The following is an 18,693-nucleotide window of genomic DNA, read 5'->3' on the forward strand; positions in this document are numbered from 1 at the left end:
TATACTCAACAAAAAGAGGGAGAGGGCACGCGCGTGCGTGCGCACATGAGTGGGGGAGGAGCAGAGAGAGAGAGAGAGAGAGAGAAGGAAGGAATCCAAATCAGGCTCCACACTGTCAGCACAGAGCCCAACATGGGGCCTGAGCCCATGAACACGTGAGATCACGACCTGAGCCCAAGTCGAGTTGAACACTCAACTGACTGAGCCACCCAGGCGCCCCAAGGCACATTTTAAAGCGACCTGCTCCTTACGTAGTTATATAAATACTTTAGAAATGACTGTTTTTGTATTCCAAAAATATTTTCTCATCATGGATATAAAGCTCAGCTTTTATTTTGACCTCCATACGGGATCCATCAAATCAATGTGCCTAATACCTAAACGGAAGAGTTTCGGTTTGATAGCAAGAGTGTTGATCTCCGGGTTTGTAGAAGTGGGCAGTCTCAGATGAGGCTGTCTGTCCTCAACAGGGTGTCTTCACCTCTCTGAGTCATAGTTCTCTATGTATCAAATGAGGGAATCCGAGCATGACTCAAGAGTTTCCAAAGTTTTGAAGAAATTAGTTTAATCCCTTTTGCATATACAAAAGAAAATCTTCACGGAAGCCTAATTTGAAAATTGGAAAAGGTAGGGGTCCTCATTTTTCCCCAAAGCGGCCTTGAAAAGGCTCCTTGGCAGCCCAGAGACTCCCCCATGGGCCAGTTTGCCAAGCACAGGGCAAGCCGCCTTGCCCTCATCTCCAGTCCCCACCATACCCCACAGGGACCACCAGCCCCAGGTCTCCTGTGTCTGTATCCCCATCTGCACGATGAGGACCATTCAGCCTGCTTCGTGGGTTTACTGTGAGAATCAAGGGGGGCAACAAAGACGAAGAAGCTTTAATTAGTGCAAAGAGCTAAATGATGGCGATTATAAAGTAAAAAGGAAAATAATAATTTTACTTCTTTGGTTTCTCTTTCCCCAACTATGAAATGAGAGATTCAGATGCGGTGAGCGTTACCGACACCTTGTTACCTTGGCATGCTGTGCTATACACGGCCATCTCACCCGCACTCTAGTGAACTCCATGGCGCCAGCCCCAGCTTCATTTTCCAGCTGGGGATCGGGAGATTCTGGAGGTCGCCCAGCCGCACACACGGGTCCTGTGACTCCCGAACCAGTGCTCATCCCAGTATCCCTGATCCCCACCCCTACCCCCTGTGACCTCAACGATTGGTGGCTTCAAACTCCGTAATTCTATGATTCTCCAAAACACTGCTTGTAACGGAAGAGTTGAAGCTTTGCACGGGGATGTGAAACTAACAATCTGCAGGTCCCAACGTACGGTGTGTGACTGCCACGCTCCCCTCTCAGGCGAGCACACGTGAAATATGAGTATCCTTAATACACAGCAGCTGGACCATAGCGCGGCTGCATCGGTGGGCAGGCTCTTCAAGGTGTTTCTGGCACACCTTCTGGGGCTGTCTTGACCCCCCTACTCCAGCCATGGGGGCTTTGTCAGCACTGCTGGAATCTCTTAGGGACACACTGTCCTTCCCCATCACACCTGGATGGGATATCACAGCAAGACTTCATTTTTTGTAGTTCCCATTGCCAGTCTTCCTCTCTCGCTCATTTTAATTTCACTGATTTCCCCCTTATCACTTAATACAGGTTCCTCATTATTGGCATCTGGGCTGAAGGCTGCAGCACAAAACACTGAAAGACCAAATCGCGATTTAAAAAAAAAAAAAAAAAAAGAGCAAAATATTCCCATTTCAGATGGAGAAGCAGATGGGGCGCTTGGCACTTCGGAGGATTTAAATTGACCCTCTGCACCACACTGGAGGAAGGCGGACTGTCACCGCTGACAAGGAGGCGCGAAAGAGCCCTGCTTCCCCTTCAGACACACAGTAGCATTTGGAGTTCGTTGTCTCGGCAGTGTGTGACGAGAAGAAACCATATGATTCAGTCTGACTCTCTTGAAACCTGAAAAGGCAGCTGTGAGACCCCAGACATCCCTGGGCGCAGACTGCTCTCTCCCCCGAGCCACCGTTGTGACCTGGACCTGTTGACCTCAAAGCCCGTTTTGCCATCTGAAGACGGTCATAAAACCACCTGTGTCTTGTTACAGCTCCAGGAAGTACGATAAATGGGGGAGGACGTGCCCAGCACAGTGACCTGCACATAGTAGGTATTCAGCACATTTGGCTTCTTTCCTAGTTTTTTGTACATGGCCAGAGATGTAAGTTTTTTGGAAGCTCCCTCTCTACAGCTTTCTCTTTTTACAGCTGGTAAAGATGAGGACCAGGTGGGTGGCTCTGACCTTCCCTGGGATGACATTTACAAAATAAGCACTATCCATATGCAGGACAAGTGCAAGGCGGCATTTGAGACCCGAGTTCCTTATTTTAAGCAGGTTTTGAGCTTGCCTGCAAATCTTTAAAATATGGGAATCTTGGACAACCTTTAGTCACAAGTCTTGAAGCTGCCCTCCTGTTCAGTTATCAAAGATGTTCCAAATCTCTATGTCTATCCATTTTCAGCTATTGTAAGCACTGATTTCTTTTTACTGGTGTGAACTGTTTATTTTAATAATAATTAAAAAAATCTTCCTCGAACAAATCAAACTATTTGTGCTTGTAACAACAACAATAAAAACAAGAAAGAAAGAAAGAAAGAAAGAAAGAAAGAAAGAAAGAAAGAAAGAGAGAAAAGAGAAAGAAGGAAGGAAAGAAAGAAAGGAAAAGGAAGGAAGGAAGGAAGGAAGGAAGGAAGGAGAGAAAGAAAAGAGAAGGAAGGAAGGAAGGAAGGAAGGAAGGAAGGAAGGAAGGAAGGAAGGAAGGAAAAGAAAGGAAGAAAGAAAAAGAAAAGGCAAGAATAGTAGATTAGGTATAGGATGACTTGATACTTAGATATGTCAAACCCAAAGAAAGGAAATCCACTTGGGATATTTATAATGAAAGTGTTTATTATCAGAAAGACCATGAAGGAAGAAAAGGAGAATACAAGAGAAAAAAGCCACAGAAATCATTGAAGAGAGACAAGGATTTGGTGAGCGTGCCTTTTTGAACTCGCTGCTAGACATATTGCTTCTGTGTTTCAAACCCTTCGTAGGTGCCTCACAGCCCACAAAATGAATTCAACCTCAAAGGTCCAGCATACAGGGATTTTTTGAACAGCTTTTCCTGACCTTTCTCAACTCAGTTTTTAATAATCCCCTACATGTCTCCTCCATGGGTAATTTACCACATCAAAGCATTCACATTTCCCAGATCATGCTTCACATGCTAACTGGGACAATGTATGTGCTCAATGTCTGTTGTTTATCCAAACAAAAAAATTAAATCATTGTATTTAAAAGTCAATTGCTTATTAATACACAGGCCACAGGAAATCTCAGGAAATGAAGGTTCCACTTACTTCTAGAAGCAGGAGTAAGAAGAGAGGCTAAAACAGTAGAATCGGTTAGATGCCCATACAAAGAGCTAGACCAGATGCCTCCCCACCCCGGGGCAGTGAGGCAGCAACACCCACCATCTGGGTGGGACACTGGGTGTGTGTTTCAGGGAGAAACCCAACCGGAGTCTCCAGACAGGAGTGAAAAAGGGACAGAAGGTAAAGTATGAGGCTGAAGACAGAGGGAACGAAGCCACCATAATGAAGGGGATGTCCTCCGAACTTCCTCTCCTTGGCTCCCAGCACACCCTGAGCAAGAGATAGAGAATAGATCTGTGGAGAATGGGGGACCCTGAGAGAACAGACAGGTACACAGCCACATCCATCCCAAACACCAATCACCCTAAGTGAAGCTTACCAATCCCTAAGCCACACACACACACACACACACACACACACCTTCCCATCACCTTTTATGTACGTGACTCTTGCATCCAAGCTAAAAACCAAGAACAGTAGAGATCCAAGGAAAGCCTCTAGCAGGAAAGACAAATCAAAGCTGAAGAACAAGAAAAAGGAGGGAAACTGAGGCACTGCATTGAAAAGGAAACTTTAAAAATATATTTAATTAAAGTCTTCAGAGAGATAACACATTACATCAACAAACCATGGGCAGAATGCTGTTAAGTATGAACAATCAGAGAACAATAGAATTCTTAGATATTAAAACTAAAATCTGTAAAATTAAAAACACGCTAAAGGGCCAGAAGCTACATTTTAGAAAATCTCTTGGAAACTGGAATAAAAATGATAGGAAATGGAAAATAGGATGTAAGACATTAAGAGGGTTCATCAGGGAAATCAAAGGTCTCAATCACAGGAGTCCCAGAAAGCATGGAATAAATGGAAGGGAAGAATAGTTAAATAAATAATGAAGGAAAATGTCTTGGAGTGAAAGGACTTCAATGGCCAACAGACAAACAAAAATATGCTCAATATCACTCATCATCAGGGAGATGCAAATCAAAATGACCATGAGATATCACTTATGCCTGTTAGAATGGCTAGTATTAAAAAGCCAAGAGGGGCGCCTGGGTGGCTCGGTCGGTTAAGAGTCTGACTTCAGCTCAGGTCACGATCTCGCGGTTTGTGAGTTCAAGCCCCGCGTTGGGCTCTGGGCTGATGGCTCAGAGCCTGGAGCCTGCTTCTGATTCTGTGTCTCCTTCTCTCTCTGCCCCTCCCCCGTTCACGCTCTGTCTCTCTCTGTCCCAAAAATAAATAAATGTTTAAAAAAAAAAAAAGCCAAGAAATAACATATGTTGATGAGCATGTGGAAAAAAAAGAATCCTCGTGCACTGTTGGTGGGAATGAATACTGGCACAGCCATGGTGGAAAACAGTATGGAGTTTGCTCAAAATATTAAAAATAGGAAAACTATACAATCCAGTAATTCCTCTACTGGGTATTTACCCAAAGAAAATGAAAGCGCTAACTCCAAAGGCAATATGCACCCCTATGTTCATTGCAGTATTATCCACAATAGCAAAATGTGGAAGCAACCTAAGTGTCCATCAACAGATGAATGGATAAAGAAGATGTGGTTTATACAGACAATGGAATATTACTCAACCATAAAAAAGAATGAGATCTAACCATCTGTGACAACATGGAAGGACCCAGAGGGTACTATCCTAAGTGAAATAAGCCAGACAGAGAAAGACAAGCAGCATATGGTTTCACTTGTATGTGAAATCTAAAAAAAGAAAACAGGTAAACTAACAAAGCAGAAACAGACTGAAAAATACAGAGGACGAACTGGTGGTTGCCAGAGGGGAGGGGGTTGGGGGATGGACAAAATGGCTGAAGGTGAGTGGGAGGTACAGGCTTCCAGTTATGGAAGGAATAAGTCACGGAGATGAAAGGCACAGCATAGAGAATATGGTCAATGGTACTATAATAGAATTGTATGGTGACAGATGCATTGTGGTGAGCACAGCATAAATGTAGACCTGTTAAATCACTATGTTGTACACCTAAAACCAATGTAATGTGTCAAATATACTTTAATTAAGAAAGAGAGGAGGGAAGGAAGGAAGGAAGGAAGGAAGGAAGGAAGGAAGGAAGGAAGGAAGGAAGGACCAAAGGACTTTAGTTCCTATTGAGTGACCATGGCCAGCTGGATAACAGCCCCAAGACAATGTGTATGCCCTAACCCCTAAATCCTGTGAATGTCTTTGAAAATGTTATTAAGTTAAGGGTCTTGACCTGGGGGGGAGTATCCTGGATTATCCAAGTGGGCTCTAAATGCAACCATTTGTATATCTGTAAGAGAGAGGCAGAGGAGATTTGACACATGCAGGAGAGAAGGCACTGCGGCCACAGAGGCAGAGAGGGAGTAGTGCAGCCTCAAACCAAGAAGCACTAGCAGCCACCAGAAACTGGAAGAGGCAGGGAGAAAGTTCTCTCCTAGACCCTCTGCAGGCAGGATGTTGGCCCTGCCAACATCTCGATCCCAGCCCAGGGAAACCGATTTCAAACTATCCGCTCCTGGAACTTGAGAGGGTACATTTGTTTTGTTTCCAGCCACCCAGTTAGTGGTGATTGTTGTGGCCACAAGAAACTAATAAAGTGACCCACTAAATAAATAAATGAATAAAATACCTGTAGCAAGAAACATCATGGCAAACTTTCAGAATACCAAGCATAAGGAAAAGAGAGTTAAAGCTTCAGGGCTAAGAAACACATCTTTAAAGATAAGGACTCAGATGGGATTCATAACAACAATTGCTACAACTCAATGAAATAATTACCTGCAGAATCCAATGTTCAGAGATTAACATAATTTCTGATCTAGTACTGTTTATCTAACCAAAACAAAAATCTTCGCTCCAAATAACTGTATTTTTACAGGCAGTCTCCCACCAGATTAACATCTTATGCACATTTTTTTTCTCAGAAAGCTACTGGAGAATGTGCTCCAACAAGTGAAAAAGGAAATGTCCAAGAAAAGAGAAAGTCATGAAGTTTAGAAAGAAGGCAAACCAAATGAGGTGTGGCAAAAAGTGGGTTTCCCAGAAACTTGTGAAGGCAAGTGCCAGGGTGGCAGCTGAACCACAGGCTCACCATGGAACAGTCCGTGTTGGAGCCTGAGGATGGGAGGTCTCAGGGTGACAGCTGAACCACAGGCTCACCATGGAACAGTCCGTGTTGGAGCCTGAGGATGGGAGGTCTCAGGATGTCTTAACAGCAATAACGCAACGGGGCCAATATATATCCTAAGTATTGGATGGTATTTAGTGGCACTTTAAATACCTTTTCAGAAAGAATTAATAGCAGGTGGATAGAAAAAAATCAATTTTTAATAAAATATAGGTGCAGTGAACATGTGGTGTGCTGTACGGACCCTCACCTTTCACAGTGTAAGTCAACAGAGGATGTGCTTAATTTTTTTTTTAAAAATAGAGTAAGAATGTATTATTAGAAATCTGAAGTTCTACACCAGAAGAAACAGCAAGGGGTTTGAAGCAGCAGACTGGGGCCTAAGGAAGAGTGTCATAGAGTCTACAGGTTTTCCTTAAGCTTTTATTACTCTGAATTTTCTAAACCATACACATTTGTTACTGTGATTTTAAAGAGAAATGCATGGGCTCCCTTTCCATAATTGTCTTTATGTGAGTCCTAATCCAGTTTTTTTTTTCTACATGACAGTAATTTGTGAAGCATTCTCATGTGTATATATATATGCATGTGTGTGTGTGTGTGTGTGTGTGTGTGTGTGTGTGTATATATATCATTAATTCCTCACTATTAAAATGTAGTTCACAAGTGCCAATTAAAGATGAAGAAAGCAAAGCTTAGAGACACCAGGTCACATATCCACAGTGGCAGAATAAGGAAGCCCATGGACCGTGACCTTTCTAATACAGTATATTTTATCACGCCAATCCAGGTTTCCTCAACTGTAGCTCTCTTTAGACCTTGTTCTCTTGATTCCTGTTAGCACGCTCTCTTTCAACTAGTGCTAACCTTCCCCCACATCACAGCAGTAGGATAAAGGACCTTTACAGATACTAACTTCATCAGGAGGCCAGCTTTCCTGAGGATGCTTTGCAGGCAACGAACTCACCCCCCACCTCCGATCTGTCCACACTGGACCTGAGCCGGCCAGGGCCTGGCACGGAATGAAGGCCAAAGGCGCACAGATCTTAGCATGAACTTGAGCGAGGCTGACTCCTGCCCAGCTCTCTATTCAAGGCAAAGAAGAAACATGTGCTATCTATCTATCCTGCCAGGTGTGAGTAGGAATACAAGGTGTATCATCACCGTCCTTGCCCCCGTGATGTCTAGGGCTAGAAATTAGATATCCATTCGGAACTAGTAAAAACAAGTTTTAGAAACTAAACTATTGGAGCCCAGAAGAAGCAAAAATCACTTTAGGCTGAAATGGCAGAAGGGGCTTCCTGAAGATGGTGGCTTGTACTCTGGGCCGTGTGAATTGGCAATTCTAACCATAATGCCCCACTCCTTTGCTGACGCCTCTCCCCAGTGGCAGGCTTGGTAACTTCCTCCTTTGCACCCCACAGGGTCCTCTGAAAATACTTGCCCTAACACCTACTACTCTAATGCACTTACTTCCATTTCCCTCTGTGGGCTCTGAGCCCTTTCAGGGCTTCGGGTTTTTCTTTTTTTCTTTTTTTTTTTCATGTTTAATGTTTATTAAGTTTTGAGAGAGGAAGAGAGACAAAGCAGAAGTGGGCAAGGGGCAGAGAGAGAGGGAGACACGGAATGGGAAACAGGCTCCAGACTCTGCACTGACAGCAGAGAACCCGATATGGGGCTCGAACTCAGGAATCGAGAGATCATGACCTAAGCCAAAGTCAGACGCTTAACCGACTGAGCTACCCAGGTGCCCCAGGGCTTTGGGTTTTTCTTAACCAAAGACTAAAGAGGGCTTGGATTTATTAGTAACTATTAAAAATACTTGCCAAGTGGAAGAAAAAAAAACGCATGCGTGTTCTTTCACTCAGTTCCTATCACGATCCTGTGCTAACTGAGGCAGGGTACTTTCAGAGAGGAGTAGAGCCCGTTTGAACGAAGGGGCATTTGCACAAGATTCCGGGGACTGCTGGGTACTGGGTGTGGGCACGGGCACGGAGTTAAAAGCACACAGACCCACGGTCCATATTCAGCCCCCTGCATTACCAAGCTAGTCCAGTAAAACACAGAGTTTCCACTGGCTTGGAAAATAGCTGCTTGCAATCTGTCATTTTATGGTATGTGTTTTGAAATTAAAATCCAACGGGAATGGAAATGGACATGTTTTTCCTCTTAATTCAAGACCAGTCCTTTTTCCTGGGTTTTTCCTCCTAGCTCCCTTGGAGGCTGGAAACTTGGATGCCAATGACCTTGATACATCACTGGGGGTTCAATCTGCTTCCAAGCAAAAACAGACCTTCAAAAGTAAAAACCCCAACCCAGGGGCTCAGATCATAGGCTGAGAACTGCAACCAGGAAGGGTTGAGGTGTGTGTGTGTGTGTGTGTGTGTGTGTGTGTGTGTGTGTGTGTGTCTGTCTTTGGGAGCATTTTTTCCTGATGTTGGGGAAGAAAAGGGTTTATTTTTCCACTCGCATTCACACCAGCTGCCATGAAGCAGCACTAAAGGCCCCCTGCGCAGCGCTGTGGCCGTAGATCACGGAGCGGATCCCAGCTGCAGATGGGCCGGGCAGCTGGTCAGAGAGGTGCCGCCCTGACGCCCCTCCCACAGGCTGGGGACGCGGGGCGCAGCTCGCCAACTCCCCCGCCTCCCACCCCAGATTTATGAAGCAGGAAGCAGCCAGCCACAAAAGCTAAAGAGAAATAAGCCCAACTCCTCTGCTTCCCTTTTTTTTTTTCTTCCTTAAAGCACACACACACCTAGCGACGTTCCCTAGCCACTCCACTGGTGCAGGTGTCTGTCACCTACAACTGTCGGGAAGCGGACATGCTGGGCACAGAAGGCAGCGCTGTGTGCAGAGGCCGTTAGGAATGTCCGGCCTTGGAGTTTCCCACCATCGGGTCTGCGAAAGGCAGGAAGACAGCCGTCACACAGAGTGTGCACCCACTGGGAACTGCACTTGTGACACAGACTTCTACACTGACTCGCCACGGGATATTTGGGAGATAAAAGGGGAAGAAGCTTTGAGTGTCATGCCCAGATGGACTGACTGGTCAAGAGATGCTTATCACTTGGGGCAGAGGGCTGTTTTTAAAAAAAAAGATCTAGAGTGATCCAAAACTCCCTTACAAGCTTTCTGGATAAGCCATTGAATTGCTGGTGTTTCAGTTGTCTTTAACTGAGACTTAGATTTTTTTTTTCCTTTTTTTTTATGGTCTCACACCAAAAGCTCAAATTAGGACTGGGACAGAACCCCAGCCTCTCATCTTACACGGGAGCAAATCAAGGCCTTGGGATTCCAAACAGCCCACCCCAGCTCAGGAAATACCTTTGAGGGAGAGCAGGAAGTAGAACTCAGTCTCCCAATAAGTACCCTTACTCTTTACGTAACCTCTTAATTTACATAAAACAATGATGTGCCCAACATACAGCATAAGTGATACAGTCCCTGATATGGACCTGTGGGCAGGAGTCATGACTAAAGGCTCCCCCGAGTCCCCTGTTCACCAAGAGAATGTCAAAGGAAGAGACGAACTCATTGGGATAAATGAACACACTTAAACGTCTGATGTGCAAAGGAGTTTTGCGGAACCCGAGGCTTGGAAATTGTCGCACAAATATGTGGATTTGGGGAAGTAGACATGGAGTGTGAGGAGGCAGCAAGGATTAGCGGTGTATTTTGGTGGGAGAAAATCTTTCTGGTTGCTATGCATCGGCTGGTGGGAGCTGGAGTCTACCCGGTGGTGGGAAAGGACCCGCCCACACACCTGCGGGGGCGGGGGGTGGGGGGTGGGGTGGGGGGCGGGTTGGGTCTGCAGCCCAGCTCATTCAGCTAAGGTTCTTCCAGGGACCTGGTCTTGAGTTAGTACCTTGCACCAACCCCGCCCCTTCAAACAACAGGAGGCTGGACTGAGTCTGGAGCTCTATAGTGTGGGCAATGGAAGACGAGTGTCTTCACCTAAAGCAGCCCCCTGAGAGAGGCTGGTAGCCAGGAAGGGAAAAATAACTAAAAACCCAACATCTCCGGTTAGTGAAATACATTTATAGTGACCTACCACCCAGAGCTGTGGACTTTCATTTAAATGCAGAGTGTGGCCCTGGGCCAGGTGCGTGCGTGAAGTTTCCAACAGAAGGTGCTGTGAAACATGTCTTAAAGCCCAAGTACAGAGGCGGTGCTCTTATGTTTGGCGAGAATGAGCAGAGCCGTCCAGACCGGTGGTCTTGCCCTAAGCAGCTGTTATCGTTGGAATCTGGGGATCTGCATACATCTGATAGCGCCGCGATGGACCCTGTCTTCACTGAGACCCTTGCTATAAAGTGGGTTTCCCTTCATTGACACCGGACTGGAGTCGTTGGCTTACGTGTTTCTCTCGCGCACTGGATTATGACTTCTCACGCAGAGGCCGGCTGTATCTTTGTGTCCAGCACAACGCCTAGCGCTAAGTGAAACCCGGGCAGTCATTATTGAATAAATGGAGAGCGAGTATCTGAAATGGAACATCACGGAGTGCTCTGTAGCCCTCAAGTTCAAGGCATTTTTATTGACTGCTGAATGTTGAGGATCCAAAAATAACACTCTAGAGCCAGACGGAGCTATTGAAAAATAAATAACTTGGCTGTTTCAGAATGGAGTAAGATTGGTTTCTCTAATATAACAAACACACCTGTTGTCTTCTCTAAGCCCGGGCCCACTAGTGGTTCTCAAGAGAGGCTGCACATCGACGCGATCAAGAGCCCAAGAGAAACCACTGCTGCCTCCGTCTCAGCCCCAGGGGTTCTGACTTAATTCTCAGGGCGACAGTGCAGGCCCACCAGACTAACTCCAGCGTGCGGGGCCCTTCCTGTATTTGGACAGGGCGTCCACAGGGCTGGGAAGAGCCCCCACCCAAGGAAATGATAAGGTCTTGAGCCAACGGGACCGGTGGTAGTAAGATAGCACCAAGCGCAAGCTCAGGGGGCCTCGGCTGGATGCTCTGCCCACTTGGGGCTTGCAGCCTTCTTCCGTCAACGCCTACGCACCGCGTACGGACTCAGCTCTTCTCCCACTGGCCCCAGACACCAGCGTCAAGTGCAGGGACGAGCACCTGTTTTTAATGGCAAACGATTATTACTTTGTGATCGTTAACCAATATCTCATAAAGCAAAACCTTTAAACAGGCTGAAGAGAAACAGACGTTTCCGGGGCTTCACAAGAGGGAATTATGCCTCATCATACGACAGAACCCAGCCCAGCCTCGCTCACGTGTGCTATAAAACAGCCAAATGGCCTTGCTGGGTGTTTGGTGACACCCGGTGGGAAGGGCCCCTGGTTGGCTTGGATGGAATCTGATGCAGGCTCGGGTGAACATCCCATACTCACAAGCACACACCCACACAGCACCAGAGGCTGCCCGCGGGCAACGGATGAATGCACACATCGCCATAAATGACCTTCAGGAGGGAACCAACCAACCCATTCTGACGTCTGAGAACTCGGATGAGTTTAGGACACTCAGGCCAAGAGATAAACCACCAGCTCTGAGGCCAGTCACGTTTTCCACCTCTCACGCTGCGTAAACCTGGGCAAATTACTTATCTCAAAGGTCGAGTTCCTCATCTGTGGAATTTAATGATCAAATATTATGACAGCTGAAAAACCAACTCGTAGATGCCTGTGTTGTAGAAATACTATGTTTCAAAGCAGGTGAGCCCCGGGGAAGATTTGTAAATGACCAATGATCATAAAAGCCAAGTAAAGTATCCCTTATCTGTCACCTCATCAGACCCCTTTGCATTTGGTCTCAGTTCACAGTGGACCCCTCACCTGCTAGCACTTGCTTTCTTGGCCAGTCATCTGGAGACGCCCTTACTGACCTGGAGAGTCCCTGGCTGGGACAAAGGTGCCCACGCCATCCCAACCACAGCTGAGACTTGTCCCTCTGCACGGGGCGACTGGACAGCCCGGGTGCCCCGACCCAACAAGGTTTTCCAGCAGTCTGTCTCCCCAGACACGCAGCAGGGAGGCTCCTTCCCCGACAAAGGTGTGTGTGGCCTCCCAGCTCCGTCCACACCGGTCACAAGGTAGTGACCCCCAACCCCGTAAGATGCTCCGGCTTCTGATAAAAACCTGGTTTTGGCAATACACGCCTGAGCTGAGAAATTCTTCAGGGTGGTTCTCCCACCTGCTGCTTCATCATTCAGCTCTCAGCTCCCCTTGTCTCCTACCCCAGTGGGGGTACCCTCCCTCCAACTGCCGGGAACCTAGAGAAACCCATCGGGCTTCTCTGAAATGCACTGCCTTCCATCACTTCCATGTATGAGGAAGGGTCACCTACTGGACCCCTCAGGTGAGGCACCTCTGTCCAGGCCCAGCCTCCGGGTCAGCCCCTGCATCTGAGTGAGGGCAAGGCCTCCCCAGCGTGCCTCATACCTGAGCCAACTCCTGGCACATTCAACATCACGTCACATTCAACATCACAGCCTCCGTGTTGTGCGTGAGCGGCTCATGCATGCGCACACATGTGTGGGCACCTAACTGAGAGCTGCCCACCTCTGTCTCCTCATTACTCCTCCAAAATTCTAAGGTTCTGGTCGCTCCTTGTCAGCCCTGCAAACGTCACCTTCTATTCTCATGCTCAATCCTTGTCTGTCGCGACAGAACATCTAAGAGAAAAGAGTAACGTTCCCCAAGCGCCTAAAACACGCAGACACGTGGTCACTCCCTTTTATAGCCATGTTCCCTGCAGAGAAGAGATGATGATCTTTGTTATAACAACATCCACTGAGCATGTAATACGTGCCTTCACTGTTGCATACACCTTGGCGTGATCGCATTTAGCCAGGCGTGGAAACTCAGAGAAGGCAGCCCTGTGAACAGGAGTGGAGGCCAGCATCGGAGGCCCTACTCCCTTCTGAAGTCACCTCTGGCCCCCAGTGAGCTACGGCGGACGGACACGGGGCCACGAGGTCCTACAATCTGGAAGGGGAAGGAGACTCTAACCGCATCTTTCCTTGGGAAAGCAACAGGCTCCTCAGTGACTTCAGACCTTAAAACCCTAATGAAAACCACACTGGGTTCCTTCCTGTAGACATCGCATTCTGGTATACGCCCCCCCCTCCCTGGAAACCTTTGCAAAAGCCATCTCCTTGGTCTCACTTAGGAGATAACAAATCTTGAAACCTAAAGTAGATCATTGTATCTACGGGTCCATAGCTTTAGCTTGGCCATAATACTGGAAACTGGAGACTGAATACCCCCAGGACAGAGTGACACATTGTGGCCTCCACCTACCTACTCTCTTCCTCCAGGAACGGCGCAGAACCGACTGGCCTCCAGAACTGCCAGCCCCGCACGATCCTCTCCCTGCACGAGTGGTATTTCATCTGCAACCAGACACGGGAATTGAGGCGCTCGGTCCTGTATCTTCGGCTCATGTTAACCTCCGCTCTCCCTCTGTCTCTCTGTCGTTCCCTGTCTCTCTCTAAGCAAAGCAAGGGAGAAGCCGAGGCTTCATAATCTCTGAGGCCACCTCTACCACCCCCGAGCTTCGCAGACCCTCCAGAGATGCTATCTCATTCACCTGTCGCGGCACGTCTGCGGGGGCGCCTTGCAGGCGGTGACATCCTCTGTGAGGACGTCTGTGAGGTGAGGAAGGCGGGTACGTGGAAAAGCCAGAAGGATGCCTTGACCCTCTGCATCCAGTCCCACCTCCTTTTATACTAAGAGGCTCATAAGTCATTGCAATGCATCAGGGCGCCTGGGTGGCTCAGTCGGTTGAGCGCTCGGCTCTTGATTTTGGCGCGGGCCACCGGCTCACGGTTTGTGAAATCAAGTCCTGCGTCAGGCTCTGCGCTCGCGGTGCAGAGCCTGCCTAGGATTCTCCCTCCCTCCCTCTCTCTCTCTCTCTCTGCCCCTCCCCCTGCGCATGTTCTCTCTCTCTCTCTCTCGAAATAAATCTAAAAAACAGTACCAACGCGCCAATGATTATGCAGTAGCAGCGGCAAGAGAAGCAGCTGCCCTGGGAGACGCCGTCGCGGGACAAGGAGCAGCCAGTAGAGTCGCTGCAGCGTCAGCAATAACCACAGCAGACGCAGTAACGGGAACGATGGGGGTCCCGAGCAGCCACCCGGAGAGGGGTAACGCGATTTCAGTAGCTCGGGTGACAGTAGTGGTGCCTGCAGTGGAAGGACCAACACAAACAACTTCCAAGGAAGTCGCGAACCCATTAGAATCGCGCCGGAGAGCACAGGTCACCACGAGCTCTAGCCACTGTGCTCGCCAGCCGGGTGCGCTTATGAGCAGGCAGCCACAGTTAAAAGCACATCACAGGCTCTCCCCCTAAATTGGGTTAAGACTCGGCAGGACATGAATCATCAGCCCATCTTCCAGACAAGGCAGCTCAGCCAAACAAAGGAACTCAATCAAGGCCAGACTCTTAATAGGTGATAGAGCCAGGACTTGAACTTAAGCCAGAACAAACCTAAGGTTTATGCTCCAAATACCCTGGAATCAGCATTTATGAAGAACGAAAGAGGGCACAGACACATGGGGACACTCCAGTGGTGGCCCTTTATACGAGTCTCGTTTCATAAGAGATAAAAGTAGACAGAATACATCACAATACAGAAGACCCAACCAACGTAATCAATCAATCAATGGATATTTTTCACATGTCTAATCATATGCTGTGGAAACAGAAGATAGGCTAACTTTTTCAAGTGTCCAGGGAACAGCCCTTAAAAACGGACCTTTTGTTAGGCTACAAGAAAACTTCACTAAAAACCCAAAGAAATGCTACATAGGAGAAAAACTTAGAAATTAAAAAAAACAAAACAAAAATGAAATTGGAATGCCAAACCAGTTATAAAAGCCTTCCAGAAGGAAATTTAAGAAATTTCTATTTAACAACACGTTGATCAAAGAGTAAATCAAGGGGTGCCTGGGTGGCTCAGTAGGTTACGTGTCCGACTTCAGCTCAGGTCATGAACTTGTGGTTCGTGAGTTCGAGCCCCGCATCAGGCTCTGTGCTGACAGCTCAGAGTCTGGAGCCTGCTTCAGATTTTGTGTCTCCCCCTCTCTCTCTGCCCTTCCCTGATTGCGCTCTGTCTCTCTCTCTCTCAAAATAAATAAGCATTAAAAAAAAAAAAAAAGAGTAAACCAAAACCTCAATACTGAAAAGCAAAACATCTCATCAGGAGGAAAATTGAAACACGAAATGCCAGAATCCAGAGCATAGGACTAAAAGCATTCAGAGGGATTTTTCTGCCAGAAATATGTATATCAATTAGCAAGCGTGAATGGAAATGCGTTATTTAATTACGCAACTCAAGAAATCAGAAAACGATAAGAAAAAAAAAACACTAAGGCAAGCAGAACAAAAGAATTTAAAAAGATGAAGGCAGAAATTGTTTATTTAGAGACAGTAAGTGTGAGAAGTAATTAATAAACCCATGAGTTGGTTTTTACACATTAAAGAGCCAACAGTAACAGTAAAAATGATGAACCGTTAACAGTAGGAACTGATGGTGAAGAAATGGCTGCAGGCCTAGCGGGAAGTTTAAAAAAAAAAAAGGCAGGAACGTGCTTTGCGGAGGTTCACGCAGCATCTGGAAGAGAACACACACCCGCGTGCCCTCCCACAGAAAGGAGACGACCCTCCACGTAGACCCAAGTTCATAGAACAGACGGAGTCGGGGGATGAACCCCATTCCCGTAAAAGAGCGCCAAGCCCACTCTCTTTATTAACAGGAGATTTCTAATGAATCTTCGAGGAAAACAGTATTTCTGATCAGGACAAGGAGGGAGGAAGAGACAGAAGGGGAAGAAAATTCCCCAAATCATTTTTGCCAAGCTCACAAAATATAAAACCTCAACCCACCCAACCAAGAGGCAAAAAGAAAAAGAAAAACGTAGCCCGCCAGCCCTTCCAAATCTTTATGTTTAATTTATATTTAATTTCATAGACATGAGCAAGCACAATGCAGAGGCCATTCAAAGACGAGCACCATGAACAGCAGCGATTATTCTGGAAATGCAAGAGTGACTGAACGGTGGACGGCCTACCAATGCAATTCTCCGTTTGAATTCGCTGAAAGGAAGCAATTTCTAGAATTTTTTGGTAAAATTAAAATTTAATTCTCGGCTTAAAACTCTTGTTGTGATAGGAATGGGCAAGACTGCAAGCTGTTTTCTGCTCACAAACTTTTCATTTAGGACCTTCTTAGACTGGACGGACGGTATCTTCTAGAACAAAATCCGTCTGCTCTGCTGGGCGATGCAGGTGGAAGTATGTCACAGTGCTTTGATGTGAAGCATCTCACAAATATATAAACCTCCCTGCATCTCATAAACGCATGCGTAGTGGACGTTTCAAAAGTAACACAGAGAGTTCTAATGATGATGGCATTGAAAGAGAAAGGTAGCTTTAGATGAAATTGCGAGACAATGCAAAATTTTTTATGCAAAATGCAAGAACACGCAAAATGATTTTTTAAAGAATGGATAATGTGCACGTGAGAGATGCCTGTTCGGTGGACAAGTTAACAGCACCGATGCCCCGCGTGGGTGCTAACCGCCTGTGTTCTCAGAAGAAAGCGGCGGATGTTTCCAGAGCGTAAAGACCATTTCATGGGCTCAGCACCCTTGCCAGCCGGTACAACACTGAGACACAAGGTGAGGAAGAAGACAGTGGCTTGGCAGCTAGGAAGACGTTCACGGCAATACTCAGGGAAGAAAAAGATTCTCAAGGTAAATTTCAAGGTCTTCATGATGCAGGGAGGGCTTTCTCGCCCCCCATGTCCCCTGGATATTCCCAACAGCCTTAGGGGACAGTCAAGGAAAGCAAAGCCCACCTTCAAAGAGAAGAAAAGTCCGGAGGCGTGATGTGAATTGTCTGAGACCACGCAGCTGGCCAGAAACAGAAGCGGACCCCGGGTCTTCCACTTTCCCCTTCTAGCGTCTGGCTGGCAACAGGCCAACACCCTGAATCCCCGCCCAGAGCCGGGGCTGAGCCACTGGGAGCGAGAAAGAGCCGGGATCACTCCTCTCCTGGGATCACTCTTCTCCTTACGCAAGAAGGATCTTTACTTGGGATAAGAGTCGGCTTTGCAGCCCAAACACATCACTGCAAGAAAGACTGGTGAGCAAAGGTTTTGGACCTATATTCTTAGTAGAGTGTGGCGGTTGATAAACGAAAAAGATAGTCCCCTTGTCATCCACGCACAGACCAGTGTCAGGTTAGATCCCGAGATGTGATACTGACCTCCGCAGTCACACACGTTCGTTTCCATTAACCGACCCCTGGTCCCTACTTTACGGATGGAGCGCACACAAGGGACCTGCGGCTCAGAGAGGGACGTGAAGCACCCGAGGTGTGACTGGTCTCAGTGAGGGGTAGAGACGGCGAGGGGGGGAGGTGATGTGTAGCCCAGAGGCCTTCCAAGCGTTAAACGTGACAGAAAACCCTTTGGAAGGGAGGTGGGCACCCTTGCCTCATTTTTGCTTTCCGCTCACGCCCTGGGGGTTGGGGCGTGCCCCAGGTGGGGCCACACTGAGGATAAGGGAGCTGCACGGGGGGAGGGGGGGGGGGTACTGGCAGAACCGGGGCCACTTAGGGGGATGTGCCTCCAGAGCTCCTTCTCTTTGTAGGATGAAGAAAGGAGCCTATGGGGGGAAATCACGGAGTAAGACAAACCCAGAACATCACAGAAGGACTTCTGGGATGAAGGTGGATCTCTGTGTCACCTTGAAAGGGGACCTCTTTAAATGGGTGGGGCCACCTGGGATGCAGGAGGAAGTGTGGCAGGTGCCCGAAGAGGTACCTGTCTGCCCCTCGTTTCCGGAGCCTGGGCTCCCCCTGCCTGAAGTCTCTGTTGCTGGCAGTGACGACCGCCAGGCCCACGGTGGGCCAGTGGCCCCAGAGGCCTGGCCTCAAGCTCGGAGGACAACGCGGGGCCTGCCCGGCTGCCCCAGATGCTAGCCTGTCCCCTCTGAAACTGACCACTTGCTTTCTCTTTTTTGCTGCTCTCTCTTATTTCGGTTTATCTCGCGCAGGATGAGGCGGTAGAAAGTATTCTAAGAGAAGCTGAAAGGAAGCTGGGTGGGTACAGGGTGAAAGGCCCGGAGGCAAACACAGAAATCCACCACTAACAGGCAAAACAAAAACACCCAAATCAAAAAACA

The 18,693-nt window shown here is 47.6% G+C and overlaps 1 protein-coding gene across 15 annotated transcripts in view; it reads right to left on the minus strand.

Moving 5' to 3' along the window:
- RNF144A (ring finger protein 144A) overlaps positions 1–18,693 on the minus strand; it is a 339,972-nt gene that overhangs the window by 166,505 nt on the left and 154,774 nt on the right. For 12 of the 15 annotated variants that reach the window (XM_045055006.1, XR_006596046.1, XR_006596045.1 and 9 more), the window contains one exon: positions 11,055–11,617. The exons of 2 other annotated variants lie outside the window; for them this stretch is intronic. In XM_045055006.1, the coding sequence (XP_044910941.1) occupies positions 11,564–11,617 (54 nt within the window). In that variant the 3' untranslated portion in view covers positions 11,055–11,563. Of the gene's footprint in view, positions 1–11,054; positions 11,618–13,803; positions 13,896–18,693 lie in introns of those variants that run through there. One more of the 15 variants, XR_006596035.1, reaches the window with a different exon arrangement.

The sequence above is a fragment of the Felis catus genome, chromosome A3, assembly GCF_018350175.1.
Source record: "Felis catus isolate Fca126 chromosome A3, F.catus_Fca126_mat1.0, whole genome shotgun sequence".
Taxonomy (NCBI): domain Eukaryota; kingdom Metazoa; phylum Chordata; class Mammalia; order Carnivora; family Felidae; genus Felis; species Felis catus.